The sequence below is a fragment of the Anas platyrhynchos genome, chromosome 11 (assembly GCF_047663525.1).
Source record: "Anas platyrhynchos isolate ZD024472 breed Pekin duck chromosome 11, IASCAAS_PekinDuck_T2T, whole genome shotgun sequence".
Taxonomy (NCBI): Eukaryota; Metazoa; Chordata; class Aves; order Anseriformes; family Anatidae; genus Anas; species Anas platyrhynchos.
The window spans coordinates 9304288-9320129 of NC_092597.1; the positions used below are offsets into that span (position 1 = coordinate 9304288).

General features: G+C 39.2%; 1 protein-coding gene across 5 annotated transcripts in view; it reads right to left on the reverse strand.

The window, feature by feature from the left end:
* OTUD7A (OTU deubiquitinase 7A) overlaps window positions 1-15842 on the reverse strand; it is a 118035-nt gene that overhangs the window by 33445 nt on the left and 68748 nt on the right. For all 5 annotated transcript variants that reach the window (XM_038184715.2, XM_038184720.2, XM_038184712.2 and 2 more), the window contains exons 5-6: window positions 6796-6955; window positions 2756-2910 (exon numbers count right to left, since the gene is read on the reverse strand). In XM_038184715.2, coding sequence (XP_038040643.1) covers window positions 2756-2906 — 151 coding nt within the window. In that variant the 5' untranslated portion in view covers window positions 2907-2910; window positions 6796-6955. The remainder of the gene's footprint in view (window positions 1-2755; window positions 2911-6795; window positions 6956-15842) is intronic.

Below are 15842 nucleotides of genomic sequence, written 5' to 3' on the forward strand. Positions count from 1 at the left end.
AGTACACAGAATTCTGGAATTGCTAACTTTAGAATGTCATGGTGGGCACAGACTGACCACAAGCTTCCCGTGCAATCCCAAGGCAAACTTAGCCAAAGATACAAACAGCAGCATAAGTAATGTAATTGCAAAAAGGCAAACTTTGCTCTCTATGTAACACTAGGAAGGTATGTACCCACAAAGCCAAAGCATTTTTTTCTACATTGCTTTGCATGACAGAGAAAATACAGAAACAGAAAGTGAGACTTGGAAATCCATGTTTAGCTTATCAAAATTAGATAGAAAATAAACTTAATTACACCTTTATTATTGTTTTATGATACTAATAGCTGGCAAAAAGAGCTAGACACAAATTAGAACCAAGTCAAAGTTTATAAAAGTATGGAAGGATTGAAAATATCTTTTTCATCTCTCTAAATCTTCATTTCAAATTAAGAATAGACACTTCATGGAGAGCGTGTCAAATACAACAAGCAGAATGTTTTGGTCAGACAACAAACTGTGCTCAACGCAAAGCTCAACAGAAATAAACTGCAGGGATCATACCAGATTGTCTGCACAATAATGGAATTCAAAAAAAATTTCCACAAAAGTCAAAGAAAGGAAATGTTATTAGAAATGGCTCTGAAAAAGAAGTGAACCTTCCATAAGAAGCACAATTTGAACATTCAGCCTGAGCATGTAGTAAGAAGAGAATTTGTGAGCAGATCAGGAAGAGGGAAGGGCTATGCGGTCCTACTAAAACTTGTGATTATATGGAAATGAAGGTCTATACAAATCATCTTTTTTCACTTAAAGTTCTCTATTACAGATGTCTGAGGAATGCAAATTACAGGCAAATCTTGAAACTTCTCAAAAATGTGTACACCTGTTTTCAAATTCTTAATTGAAGTTAGTTTTCTGACATCATAATTCCAAGACCAGGCGTAGGACATTTGCAATAGCTTTGTGCACCATCACAAGTGAGGTTGCCATTCTGAATATTTTTCATCTTTACGAAGCTATTTCATGGCTTTCAGCACTGCTCAGAGAGTCCATAGCACAGAGAACACAGGTGTGCATTTCAGAGCTCTGGAAGGAAGGTCTGCAACATTGCCTGGACATGACTTTGAAGTCCTCCTCACCCCAGATCAGATGCAAACCTAACAGCTCAATGAGCACTCCACAAACTGAGCTACACAAGGCTGTGACATTATCTGCATTTTATCTGGGGAAAATATATGATTCTAGCAAAATATATGATTCAGTGATTCTAATGATATCATAGTAGCCACAGTACAGCAGCATGCCAGCAAGAGGCTGTTAACTCCACACTGCAACACCTGCACACCAGGACAGCTACTTGGGACAGTAACAGTGGTGTCAGCATGGCAGTCTCTTGTGTGTCCTTTTTAGACAAGTGAGAAACCACTGGATAAATTATTGACCCACAGAATGAGACATAGCCAGCGTTAACAGCTGTTACACCAAATGCATCCATAACTACATGTGAGAAAATGTTCCTGTGAGCACATTCTTGTCCAGAACTAGCAGCAAAGCATTTTACCTTGATATATTCCTGTGTAGGAGGAAATAATTGGCACTAAATACATACGCCTATTAGCCTGTTCAGAAAATTAAATTGCTCATTCGCTATTTCTTTGTTAATGTGCATGGTGTGAATTTATTAATCTCCACAAATTGAAAGTACAACACAGAAAAATACAACTATGTATTTATTTGGACTCATTATCCTTTATAGCAAGGAAAAGAAGTAACACTTCTGAATCACCTCTAATACATAGAAATGCTTTTCAAATTTTGGCAATTTTCTATCAGCCCAATAACTGACAATGTGTCGTGATACTGCTGAGAAAAACTTCATGGTGTTCCCCACAAAGAACTTCTAGCATAAATACTATAAAGTGAAACTGCTTTTGCAAAAAGTAAATATATACCCCAATGTTTACCCCCAAAGTCTGCTGTGGTTGTTCAGTAATTACTTTGATTTAGCATAAAATTTCTTGAAATATACTAAGTTAAAAATCTTTCAGAGAAAAAGTCCAATGTGCATCTACCTAGCCCACAGAACTGCATGACACAGATACCACCAAGTCATTTCTAACTTCCCATCCTCACAATTTTAGCTAGCTCACATTAAAAGAAATGGAAAAAAAAGAAAAAAAAATCATTTAAAAATGATTTAAAAATGCCTCCAAAATCAAAGATATTTTTCCACATTTAGAATTATAAACTTATACCAACTACAATAACATTACTAAGAACACTCAGTTATTTTTCTGATACAGCTTCTTAGATGTTTTCCAACCTAGCCATTTGACTCCCACACCAGTTCCAAACAGGCATGCATATTAATCTGGGCCCCAAAAACACTTCTGGTTCCTCTCTCACTCTGCACTAAGACCATCTCAGACTCAACTTGGCTGCTTTGCCCAGTGAGCCAAAACATTTACTGTACTTTTAGGTAGCTGGAAATGACAAAATTAAGCTACAGCCGCATTCCCTGGGTAGGATGTCTTCATTTAACACATTACTGTTAATATTTTTAAATAACACAAAGAATTTATTTTGTTAAGGCTTTTGGTGAAAACGCCCACTCTGATAAAATCTATATTCAACTTATTAGGAGAGTTGGCTTAACTAATCAAAATACTAAGAAACGTCTGTTTCTAGAGGCTCAAGTTCTCTTTTTATTACTGGTTCTTGCTTTAAGAAGGCTGTGAAGATAGGAAATATTTGTGTCCTGAAAGCTTACCTTCCAGTAAGTCTCTTGCCAGACCCGGTTCTGCCCCTGTGGACCGAACAAAGTCTGACAGGACTGCATCCATATCAAGAGTCATGTGATCATCCAGGGATGCTGCCAGGCACGCAGCAGCAGCAGGACTCGCCGGTTGGCTAGAAGGCATCCATCTGCCATGGAGAAAAAGAAACAGAATTTGGGAATATATGCCAAATTGATGTAAATGACATTTTTCTTCTTTGCACCAAACAAAACTAATAAAAATGCTAAAACATTCAAGTTACTACATTAAAATAAACAGTACTTGTCATTCATCTCTGCCTTAGCATAGGAGCTGTTGATCACTTGCACTGTCTGCATGTTCTTCTGTTTCTGAACATTTCATATTTTTATTTTTTCTTACGTGCAGCTCCTAAGTAATTCTGCAACTCAAAGACTCCAATCCGGCAAAGCATAGGCATGGTTCACTCAAAACACAGAGATCATATTATTGCCTGTAAGGACAGAACTGTTCATACACTGAAGTTCAGCAAGCATTTAAATGTTTGACTAGTTTAGAGCTCTTTTTTGCCTTACTTACTAACATACATACAACAGAGTTCATTATCAGTTCTTTTATTTGTCTCGTCAATACCACTTCCATAATGTATAGTTTCCCCATTGCATTGTGTCTGGCTTGGATGCAGTTAATTTTCTTTACTAACTTCCAAATTTGTGACTAACGTGGTGCCGATAGCATAGCAATGTTCTGGGCATTGCTGAACGGCTCTTACACGGCATCACAGCCGTCTCTGTTTCCCACCCTGCCCACCCAGAGGCTGGGGGTATGCAGCCAGGACAGATGCCCCCAGCTGACCAGAGGGATATTCCATACCCCATAAATGTCATGCTCAGTGATAAAAGTGGAGGAGACTCTTTCCAAAGTAGCTGTTGCTTGGAGACTGGCTAGGCATCGGTCTGCTCGTGGGAGGCTTCGAGTGACAGTCTTTCCATTACTTGCTTTCCCCCCACCTCCTCTTTCCTTCATTTTAATTAAATTGCCTTTATCTTGATCCATGACTTCTTCCTCACTTTTGCTCTTCCAATTTTCTCCCCCATCCTGCTGTGGGGTTAGGGACTGAGCAGCTGGTGGGTGCTCTGTTGCTGGCCAGGCTTAAACTCCAGGGCTTCTTAATGACTGCTTCCTGCTTCTCCTCTTTGCTGCGTTCTTTTCCTTACCTAGGAGACTTATAATAAAAGCAATGGCCTCGAGTCTAATCTGGTATTTGCCCCTTGTATTGCTGCCATCCCAGTACTCAGGGAACCATCTCATGGAGACAACTAACAATTACACATTTCTGCTCTTCTCCACGAGCCATTCTGTGGGGAATCTGCAAATGGATGGCAACTCCCCCTTCTCCTCCAGGGTTTCCTGCCTTGTTGCGATGGCCCTCCAGTTTCTCAGACTTCCCTCTGTAACCAGAATGCTCATACTATGCAGAAACGTTACAGCTGTCATCCAGGTGAGGGAATTACCACTTGGCTTCTCTGACACTGGGATACCGAGGCCCAATCATGAATGACAGGGCCATTAGCAGCCAGCATCCTATCTAAGGGCTGGGGAATCAGCAGCGGGACCAGAAAAGGGACAACAATCCTCAGTCTCTGCAGACAGCTCCTGATGAGTGTGAAGGCAAAGTCTCCTCTCAAGGAAGACCTTGCCAACTAGCAAGTCAAGTGGACCACAGCAGAGGAAGGTATCCAGCACCTGAGGCAACTGACAGCACTGGAGGTGCTTTACAGCAACTGGGGCAACAACCAGTCCTCCAAGAATCCATAGGAAGCCAGTGTCACAGAAGTTTGTATGGAACACACTGACACCATTGGCCAGCCCCTAGTGCAGACACCGAGGTTCCACCTTGGTGCACGAGGCTGGCCTGCCAGCGCCAGTCAAACAGAAAGTCTTCCTCCCTGAACCTGTGTGCCTGCACCTGCCCACAGCCACAAGGCAGAGATTTTAGAGCATCACCCAAAGAGGTGACTCATGCTGAAGAGGACTCACTGTACAATAAGTTGTCAGAAAAAAAGAAACAATATGCTCATAACCAATGGATCCTGTTGTATTGTGAGAAACCACACAGACTAAGCTGAAGCGTTTAGTTAGTGCTTAGCTGCTGGCTGGGTCAACCCACCACACCCACTTTGTACTTTTGGATAAGGAATTCACTTTTTCTCCTGTTTCTTCCGAAGTAATGCTCTCTTTCTCACATAGCATCAGAAAACAACATTTTTCAGCTTCTGCAGCAGCTTTCATTTCAGAGCACTTCTTAAAAACCTCTCTTAGAAAGCGCATCAGCAGCACCTTTTCCATATAATATAATGACAACCACAGTAAGAGAAAGCTGCTCCTAATCCAATGGTTATGCTCCTGTTCACCAGTGCAAGTCAAATGGTTCTGCCCAGACTGACAGATCGAAGCCCTCTCCAAAGGTACTATGAGACTGAGCTCCTGTCACTTTCTGGGAAAAACAACAGTGTGACTTTTTGCAGAATTCCTGAATCATCATAATCAACTCTGCACCAGGCTAAGACCCAGCCTGTACAAACCATGACCTGTCAGTACCTTTCCACTTTTGTGCTGGATTCCCCCTGGCCCTAGTAAATCTCAGCAAGACCCCCACAAAATAACTGTTTTGGAATATGCTGTACATTGTTTTTTAAAAAGAAAAGCTTAAGTGTACATGTATAAAGGTGCCAAGTACAAACTATTTGATTGTCATACAGAGTCAATCACAGGTAAGCAGCCTTCCTCAAGCTAATAAAGCTCATTCAGATAATTTTCAGGCCAACAGTTCTACAGAGCACAGCTAACACCACAGCTGAGGATCAGGTATACATCTAGCCTCCTCTAGTGCAGTATCTCTATAGCTGAATCTTCAATGGAGAAATCATCTCCACAAAGAGAATCTGCAACAAATAAAGCACTATAAACTCTTGGTCCAACAGAGGCCTTGCTAGGAGAGGCAGAAAGGAAAGGCCTGGCAGGATTTCACTCTTCTTTTCCTGATCGATGCAATTAGAGCGCTAGTTAATGCAGTTAGGGTACACAAAGGTCTTTACTGCTTTTACCCAATATTTCTACCAAATGCCAGCCCCGACCCACCCATCTATCCAGGGCTCTCTGAAGTTCTGAAGCAGTTGCTGTGTAATACCAGTTCAATCACAAGCTAAAAAAAAAAAACCACATTTTCCTGCTTCCTTGTCCAAGCAACAAGCCCCAAGGCCAAGTGATGCACTGCTTTAGCAGCTTGCTGCAAAAATCAGCACAGCACCAGTGCATCACCGTGCCGGGGGGCTACAGGGGCTCTGTGAGGAGAGAGGGGCTGCCCTGGGCCACACACAGCCAGCTGGAGCCAGCGCAGTAGCGACCCAGGGCTGGGCACAGCCGAGCCCAGCAGCCACACCGTGGTGCCTGTCTGCAAACACTTTCCATCCAATTAGACAGTTGGTTTTGGAAGGAAGAGGAGAGAGAACGAGGTGATGTTTCTGTAACTTAGTAATTTTGCTTTATTGACAACCAATACTGTAGTTACTGTGCAATTTTCTCCTGTGTTTACAAACAGCCTGGCAGGGGCAATCTTACTTACCAGGGTGCTCAGAACCACCTTCAGACCCATCAGGAAGCAGATAATTTCTTGCCTCAAGTGAAACGTAACACAATGTTGGCATGGGAGGCTTAGTCGCCAAATCCAGGGCTAACAGAAACATCTACCCTATTGGAACTTGTACTTGCTTTTTTTTTTTTCCTGAAAAAAGTGAACCTTCTAGGCAATGTTTTCTCCAAATAACAAATAAAAATTAAAGCGGGTGCTTCAAGAGCAGCTGGCACTAGGCATGCTAGTAAGACAACTGACATTCAAAACCAAGTTATGCTAAAGGTATCTCTGTACTTCTACTCTGCCTGCATTGCTGTGGAAATAGTGCAAAGCAAACAGGATCAAGTTAAATGATACATACTTAGGCAAAAGCATGGGCCTTACTTCCAAGCTTGTTATTCATTACTGGTCAAAGTTTACCTTTAAACATGAATTAGATCTTTTCTGTTGATTCCTCCTCACAGGATTCCTCCTCAGCTGCAACTTTGCCAGGTGCCAAGGGTACAGATGAGCATGGAGGTTTCCTACCAGGAACAGATGATACTGGCGCTTGCTTGTAACACAGCTACAGAGAAATAAACTGTGGGAGAAAAAAAGTAAGCAGTTGATTTCGCAGTTCCCCAGAAGTAATGCAGTCCTTTCCTAGTCTATTTCCTACCATCCATATGAACACGAGGGGATGTACAACTCTGCAGAGAGCATCTCCCTACCAAAGCTGCTCCCCCATCCTGTGCTGTAACGAAACAGCGCAAGGGATCTGCGCACGCACATGCAAAACCAGACTCTGATGTTTAGTTTTGGTGACATTGCTCAAAAACAGCAAGTAACAGGACTTCTTTAAAGTACATCATATCAGTCCAATAGACCTCAAAGTACTGCAATGAGGTGGATATAGTTGCCATTAGAATACTAACCTAGAGTATCTTACAAACTGACAGGTCAAACACGACTAAGTCCTGTGATTCCTCTCTTTGATCAGGGTGACAGCTGGCGTACTAGCCAGTGTCCCGGCTGATGGTTGTTAACTTCTTCAGACAAGTTAATTACCTGACTATAGTCAAACTTAGAGATTGGATCCCTTAGCAATTGTTTCTTTCTGCAAGTGCATACCCAGAAAAATATCCTTCCATCTCAGGGGGAAGGGGTCCTCACCATCCTCAGCCACGAGGACTATGAAGTCCAACTAATTCAAGATGTCTAGGATATGGTTATGTTTTTCATTAGCAAATTAGATTATACTGCTGTCAACTCTACCCATTTCACAGCTGACCCTTACATCGGTACCTCTGTATGTTTTATACTTCTACTTCACACTTCTACATTTATGTAATTTATACTTTTATGCTAATTATACCATCGTATCATTACATTGGGGCTGCACTAGGAATAGCAGGGAAGGTGATCCTTTCCCTCTCTTCAGCCCTGGTGAGCGGCATCTGGAGTGCAGTGTCAATTTCTGGCTCCCCAGTACAGGAAAGCCATGGACAGACTGTACCAAGTCCAGTGAACCAACTACACATCTGGATCACCATGAGACAAGAGAGACATTTCTAATAGTTAACAAAACCAAGGCAGTAACAGAAGGAAGTCTAGAAATACAGAAAAGGCTACTCAAAACACAATGCTGGCACTTGAGCAGAGAGTATTACCTTAGCAGATCAAGGCCAAATTTGGCATCAAAGCTTTGTAGCAACTGAAGCCCTTTCTCTGTTTCGATACAAATGCAGGGCAATAATGCTGCTATTATTCGATATACAGACTCATGCAGAGATCCACTGTACTAAACTGAACCTAACATCTATGCAAAAAGACCATGAGAAATATGATCCAATGAATTTCCTTCCTACAAGAATAAAGAACTACAATATAAATCATAACCAGCATGATGAAAACATATGGATCAAGCTAAAAGAACCTGCTGCAGGTGAATGATATAAAGCATTAGCTAATTTCAGATAGCAATCAGAAGTGGGTCAGTAGTATAATGACTATTGATTTAAAATGCACCAGCTGGGCACTCAAGGACAGTCCCTATGTGTGGAGGCCAGACCGCTCATAAACTTTGAAAACTTAAGTGCACATCAGTCTGAAGTCAGTTCATGAGTTGCCTCAGTATCACTTTTATTTCAATATTTTTAACATTAGAATTGAAAAGACATCCCTTTAACAGCTGAAAAGAAGACTGAACTCCACGCATCTATGACATCAACCAGCACGTCAGAATTGCCTCATGGTTACATGCCCCCAGAAAGCAGGCAGTAACCAGGCTGACAGAAGCACATCACTCTTCACCCATCCCAGCAAAGGTCATGTAAACTGCCCACGAAAATCTTTCCTACAGATGAAGCTCCTTCTGGTAACGCATATAGAAAACTGGTTATATCCGTGCATTTACAGCTGATGAGATTGTGTGTAACAAAGCCAGAGACAGCACTTGCTGTTTTATTGAGAAACAACAATAAAAAAATGAAATATGCAAGTACTATGATATAATGATAAATAGCTTTGCACTTCAAAAAAATCTGCCTTGTGTTAGGTGCTAAGGAACCACACCCGATGGAGACCTCCCAAATCCATGACAGTGTTGAGGAACAGTTTCTAGCTGAACACGCCTGTGCACTAACACTGCAGGTCTCTAGGCCCTGAGTCCTCCAGCTATGCTTAGAGCACCTGCACAAAAATATCTATGCTATTTAATTTCCCCTGCTACTCATCAAACCTAAATTAACAGCACAACCCGATTTAATAGTGTTGATTCAGACAGATTTGTCTGTAAGATGGAAGGGTGAATGCAGAAACATGTTAATGAATGCTGAAAACTGAGAACTGACCCACTGCTGATTACCTGAGGTGACACTGGCTCATCGGTTTGGGCTACTTAACGATGAAATAGGACATGCAGGGCTATGCTGACTGGAACTGGACTCCTGCACAGTTTCCTGGCAAATTCAAAATTTCAGCACTGCTGAATTAAGTACATAAGAGACAACTAAAATTACTGCTACATGTACAACTGAGGAGCAACCTGCTGTGGAAGCTCATTCCTCACACATGGGCAACACCTCCCAAAGTCTTTACAACATTATAAACTGGATGCGGTACTACTAAACCCATAAACAGCTCTATTAAAAATCAAATTAATTAAAACAAAGTCTCTAAATGTCAAATACTAGGCCTCCTAACTACAGCAATATTTTGCTGTACTAACTATACATACAAACTGCTCCTCTTTTTTATTTCATTCAGCAGATGTTACCATTTCTAGTCACAATTAGCACAGAGGCAGGTGATCTGGCTGTTACTTGAACTACCACACCATGAAAAAAAACTTTTACAAAAATCCAAACTATGCGCGCTCTGCACTGAAAACAACCTTCAGAGTTGGTAGGTTCCTCCCTTTATAAATTTGAACTAGCCCTATGTTTATTTTTTTCCCCACTGGGAAGAGCTGTTTTCTTAGCTCTCTGGGATTTAAAGGGGGGAAAAAAAAGTCATTCAACAATTACTATCTTTGCCAGAAAACTACTATTAGCTGTGAAAAAACATCCAGATGGAATAGATTGCTAAGCAAGAAAAGGAAAGAAATTCCGAGGAAGCAGGCAGGCAGTGACTCAGGGCGAGCTGGGAGCTCAGCACTAGATGGCGACCAGGCTGGCTGTTCTCACCACACGCACCACCTCTCACCTGCAAAAGCACCACACCACCACCTTTGCTGCTGGTGGCTAGTCGAAGCAGCAATGCAACTTACACCTGAAATCCAACACACCTTTGGAGCAGATCTAACACACTTCCATGTTACACCACCTGTCAACAAGCAGCACTCCTCTCCGAGTATGTATGCACAGAGGCATACATCTATGTTTGCTGTTTTCCTTTCACATGAGCCACACAGGATAAACGAAGAGCACTCCGTACTGAATAGAGATGGAAACTATTTGACCCTCAAAGCACAATGGAGACCTTGGCTTTCTCTCACTTTGTAGCCTAATTTCTTCCCTAAATAATTCCATATTTATACAATGCAAATACGAGAAGTAATGAAGGGGAAACATCTGTTACATACTGTAAGAAAGAGCATTTTGAAAGGCTTTAAAGAAGAGGGACAGGTAAATCCTAAATGTTAAGATGGGTGAATAGGACCTGAAATCAAGTTAATGGAGTCCCATACGTATCTGATCTCTTCTTCCCCTTGAAGTACCTGTCTCTTAAAACAGCCACTCTTGGAAGTTCAGCCTTCATCTGAATCTAACTTTGACCTCTTCAAAACCAAAGAGGTTTATACAGGTATACAATATAAAAATACTTTTTTTTTTCCAAACAGGTGCAAACAAATAGGGCTAATTAATGAAACAAAATCAAGTATGTTGAAACAAAATCCATGCCTAAGGAATACAAATAGCTGTTGAAACAGAGGCAAAGAAGTGAAAGGAAAGAGTTCAAGAATGGACAAACATTCAGAAAGACAATCACTAAACTGAAACTAAAATCTTCAAAGGGCAAAACAGGCATCTCCAGCAATATGCCTGAACTCAAATCTCTAGGAAGTCAGTGGAAATACACAGACTGCTTTAAGCCCATTCTGTCTGTCCCCATCCCCACCTCCCCCTCCTTTTTTCCACATTTTTATTTCCCTCCAGTGTGACGGAGCTAAATACCCCATTAACATTACTCACTCCTCTCAGCTGGTATGGCAACACACAGGCTAAGTGCAGACCCCTTGTGTTGAATGTTCATGCTCCTTTGATTTTCGGTAGTTAAGTGAGAAAGACCCCATTAGCGCACAGCTCCAGACTTTGCAAGTAATTTTTCCTGACATGATGTATTTGATGTAGAATGTCATAATTCTACCACCTTGACAACATCACTAAATTGAACCAATGCACCAAATGAAGTCATTTTTATTAGTGAAACATCTAAATTCTTTGAATTAAGGTTTTGCAATTTTTCATTCTTTTCTGCATGTAAAACATATTTACTTACAGTTTCACATGGACTTTTTTTTTTTTCCAGTAAGCCAGAGATATTTATTAGGTTATTACATTTCTAAAGCTGCTCCACTTTTCATTAGGTAACATTTTGCCAAACGTTCATATACGAAATATAAATTATTGAGCAAAAAACTATAATTAACTGAATCCATTAGAGATTTGTTTAGAAGCAGAACACCAGCTTTAAGAGAGCTGGTATTTAATGTCAAAATACGTCTCTTAAGATTGTCTGGTATGAATAGCATGTGTATGTGAAAATAAATTGTTCAAAGTGTTTTTCAACCAGAGAAAAAAAGTGATTAACTATAAAGATACAGGACCTGTTTGAAAAATAGAAAGAAAAAAAATCTGCCAAGAGCATCTGAAAGGAATTACACTGATTTATTTATTTGATTTCTTTTTTCAGTAATCAAGACACAATTTTTAAAGTAACGAACAGTGCAGTATGCCTACAGGAACACTGACCACATCCCAAACATGAAACATCTCCCTATCCTTTATGTGGGTTAGCTTCAACACTATTTTACACAGACTGACTTCAATTCAGTAAACTTCTTGTAAGCAGCATAACACTTCAATGAGGCTTTTTTTTTTTTCTCCAGTGTTTCCTGAATAGCTGGGGACATTTCTCTCTAAGCACACCATGTGTATACAGATATACACATAGGTAGGGGTAAATGTCCCCAGCTATACACATACACATAATGTATATGCATATTTTATCTTGATATAGTCAGGTCTGCATCCAAGATGTACTTGGAAAAAAAAAAAAAAAAGAAAATTATACATACAAGCATGTTTCCATTTGGCAGTATCCAAAATAGAACTAAAAGGTAAAAATGAAAGACAGATATTGGCAAAGCCTCTTCTGGAACACTGGAAGCAAGTTCAGTAACTCAGAAATCACTTCAAACTGAAGCAGATGAAATAAAAGGCTGCAGAGCATCAGAAGTTAAGCATTTCATCTTAGGACAAGTGACCCAAAGAGCCTGGCTTGCAGATCCTAAGAAAACACAGTAGAGAACTGGGTAACTATTCCTCATAAATGCATCAAAACACAGGAAAATACAGTCCAGAAATAAAGGCAGGACCCCCACTGACAGAAGTACTGGGAAGAAAATAAAGAATTATTTTGTAAAAATAGGGCTACAGAAGTGCACATAAAGTACAACGTAACATTCTGCAGTAATATGAAACCAGTCTGAAGAACTGGGCAGTTTTTTGCAAGCAATTGTGTGGCCTATTTTTTTTTTTTTTGACATTTCAGAATAAACTAAGTTTCTAGGTAACCCTTTTAGGGGTTATTCTCAGAGGACCATGGATTAAGATGGTCCACATTCCAACATTAAAACAATTTCCAAATGAGAAAAGCCTGTATTGAACCTTTTCCCTTGCTCTGGATAACTTCCACCTGAAAAATTATATAAGCAAGTTGCACCCATGTAGGAATTCGCTTACTTCTGCAATAGGTTACATACATATGGAACAGATATAGGTGTATATATACAAAGAGAATATAAGATTACGAGTGCAATTCTTCCTGAAAGAATTTACACTGGTGCAAAACAATACCTTAAATTTACAGCACTGTTTTATATGCCCTTGTCAAAGGTGGCAATGATTACACATGAAGAACTGGTATAAGAAAAAAGTCTTTTCCCTAGTTTCTCTTTTTCTAACTAGCAAATGTGTAGCTTGTATTAAAATATGGACTATACTGTAAATGTTTGTCTTCTATGTTTAAAATAGAGTATGTAATACAACATATCAATAAAAAGATGTGTGATCACTTGAACAACTTCAACTTAGTTGACAGGATGTCTTTTTCACTCTGTAAAAAATTTATTGTCCCTTTAAAAAAAAAAAACAAACAAGCATGCCTCTAGTAAAATATGCAAACACTACCTGTATGAATTCAGACATCTTAACTATGATGATGGCGATTAGATTTATACACATACATGTATATATAGATATCAGTACATAACCACATAGCTAAATTGTAACCCAATTTATTTTTTTGGTATGAAACAAGCATGGTAAACGTATAGAGGTCTCAGAGTTAACAGCTGACATAACAGTAACGTTATTCTCTATGTCTACAATTCTCTACCTTTAAGAGGAACTTAAGGCAAGTCGACCTTATTTTCCAGAATAGGTGTCTTGTTTTCTTCCTTGTCAACAAGGCTTCTATTAATTTCTTATAAGAAATGAAGAATTAATACATTTTCCGGGGATAAGAATAACTGCTCAAATGTTAGACTCTAGAATTTTAATAGAGATATTGGTTCAAGAAACCCATCACTGAAGGAAAACTGCAGAATTCCCCAGGAGCCAAGCAAAGTGCACGCAACAATAAAAACTCAGTTTTATAAAACTGTAACATTATGGTATAAACTAAAAATGTAACTTGAGTCACATTCATCTATACAAATCACTGTAGTAGTGTTTCAATCAACCACAGAACCATGTGCTTTGCCTTTTTTTTTTTTCCTTCCCCCTTTGGTTAATTAGTATTTGGCACTTTCCTTGGTCTTTTATTCAGGACACTGTTATGAGTAAAACAATCTACTAGAATAACCTCACTATTGAAATGATCACACTAATCCATCTGAAAACTTCTGTTTCTAAAAAAGTTAATGATTTTGAATTAGTCTCACATTTGACAATTGCTCCATTGTTATTTTCTTGTTTATTTAATCTGGAAGGTTTGAATTTGGCACTGTAAGATCTATATTTGTTTAAACAGTAGTGGATGAATACCTCTGTATGAAAGCCCTTCATAAATTCACAACAGGCCCCTTAGTTCTTCTCTTCTTCATGTATATGTATACTTACGGTTAAATTAATTTTAATGCTTGCAGAAAGAACAAGTTATTTTTCTTGCTCCTTTGAATTCAAATGGGTCAGCAATTTGACAACTACATTTAACAGGAATTTGCTGTTATCTGTGACTTCAAAGGGGTTTTTACCTGTCAGTAAGAATCTAGTATTCAGACTGTCGCAAGCCATGTGTCATTTGCAGATGCATGTATTACCTAACCAATGCACTAGAGTGATTATCAGTATTGATGTATTATTATTTCTATAAAAATATATCCTTGGACGAATCTACATACTGATTATGTTAATTCAAAACTCTAACACCACAATACCGATTTCTCAGGAGGAAACTTCAGCAGTATCTACTTTCCCAGGAAAAAAAAAAAAAAATCTTAAGAAGTGTATATTTTTCACATATATTTGTCAAAAAGACTAAGAAGAGTTGTAAGTATAAATACGTAGAATAAAATACACTCAATCAGGAAGCATGATTTTTTTTTTTTAACCAACTAGAAAACTACCAGAAAGAAGAACTCAACTTCAGAGAAATTCCAAAGCAGAAGCTAGATAATGTGAAGTCGTATAGATTTCCAGCCTGACTAGTGACAGCTGAGCACAACATACTGCAGTTCCCAAAATATAAAAGGAGAAATTATCTGAAATGGTACTTAACAGCATATCTAGCTATATGAAGAAAGGTGTACAAATCTGTGGTTCTTATTTATTTTATTTATTTATGACCACCCAGTAACTGGAAGGAGGAAAATAAACACATGGAGTTTGGGCAAAATTTGTGTCAAAGAGAAGGTGGCAGAGGAAAACCCTAACATCACAGTCTAATAAAACACACAGAAATGAATTCAGACATGTGAAGTTAGGTAGCTAGTGCTACTCTACATATCACACAGTAACTTCTGGGTTTCATCTGCTGCTCCACTTTTACCTTCACAGAGTCTTCAGTTTTAGCACAGAGATTAAATGCAGCTTTTAAGCTTACATTTAGAACATATCCTAAAAAATTAAATGTGCATGTATTTACATACATACACTTCTCTTTTATTGGAGGTGAAGTAGTTCTAAACTTTGCAGTCTGTTTAGTATGATTGGACCTGTTCTGCTCACTCCAGTGAAAGATGGTGTTCAGGAAATGCCTCTGCACAAACTACTATTTAACTACCATTTAAGCTATTGAATATTTCTCCAAAATGTTCCTGAAGGCCTCTGTACTGAGCTTGGAGGACCAGCTCCTCACCCGTAGACATGGTAGAAGAAACTATACCTGTTACATACATACATACATACATATATATATATATAAACTGCGTGTATAGCTGTCTGCATGTGTATGTTGAAAAACTACTTGTCATTAATATTATGTATATGTTCTTATCATAAGATGCTTCAAGTCACAAAGACCTTCATTCAAATTAGCTGCACCTTACTGCATTCTGCTGTCAGAATGGCAAATCACTCCACTAAGAGACGATGTGTAATTGCATTATAAAGGGGACATATGGTCAACACTTAAATACTATCAGAACCACCCAATTCTGCAAAACCTGTTTAAAACAAAACAAAAACAAACAAACAAAAACAAACAAACAAACAAAAAAAACACTTTAAAACATTGTTGGATAGTTGAGATCCTGAGATGTA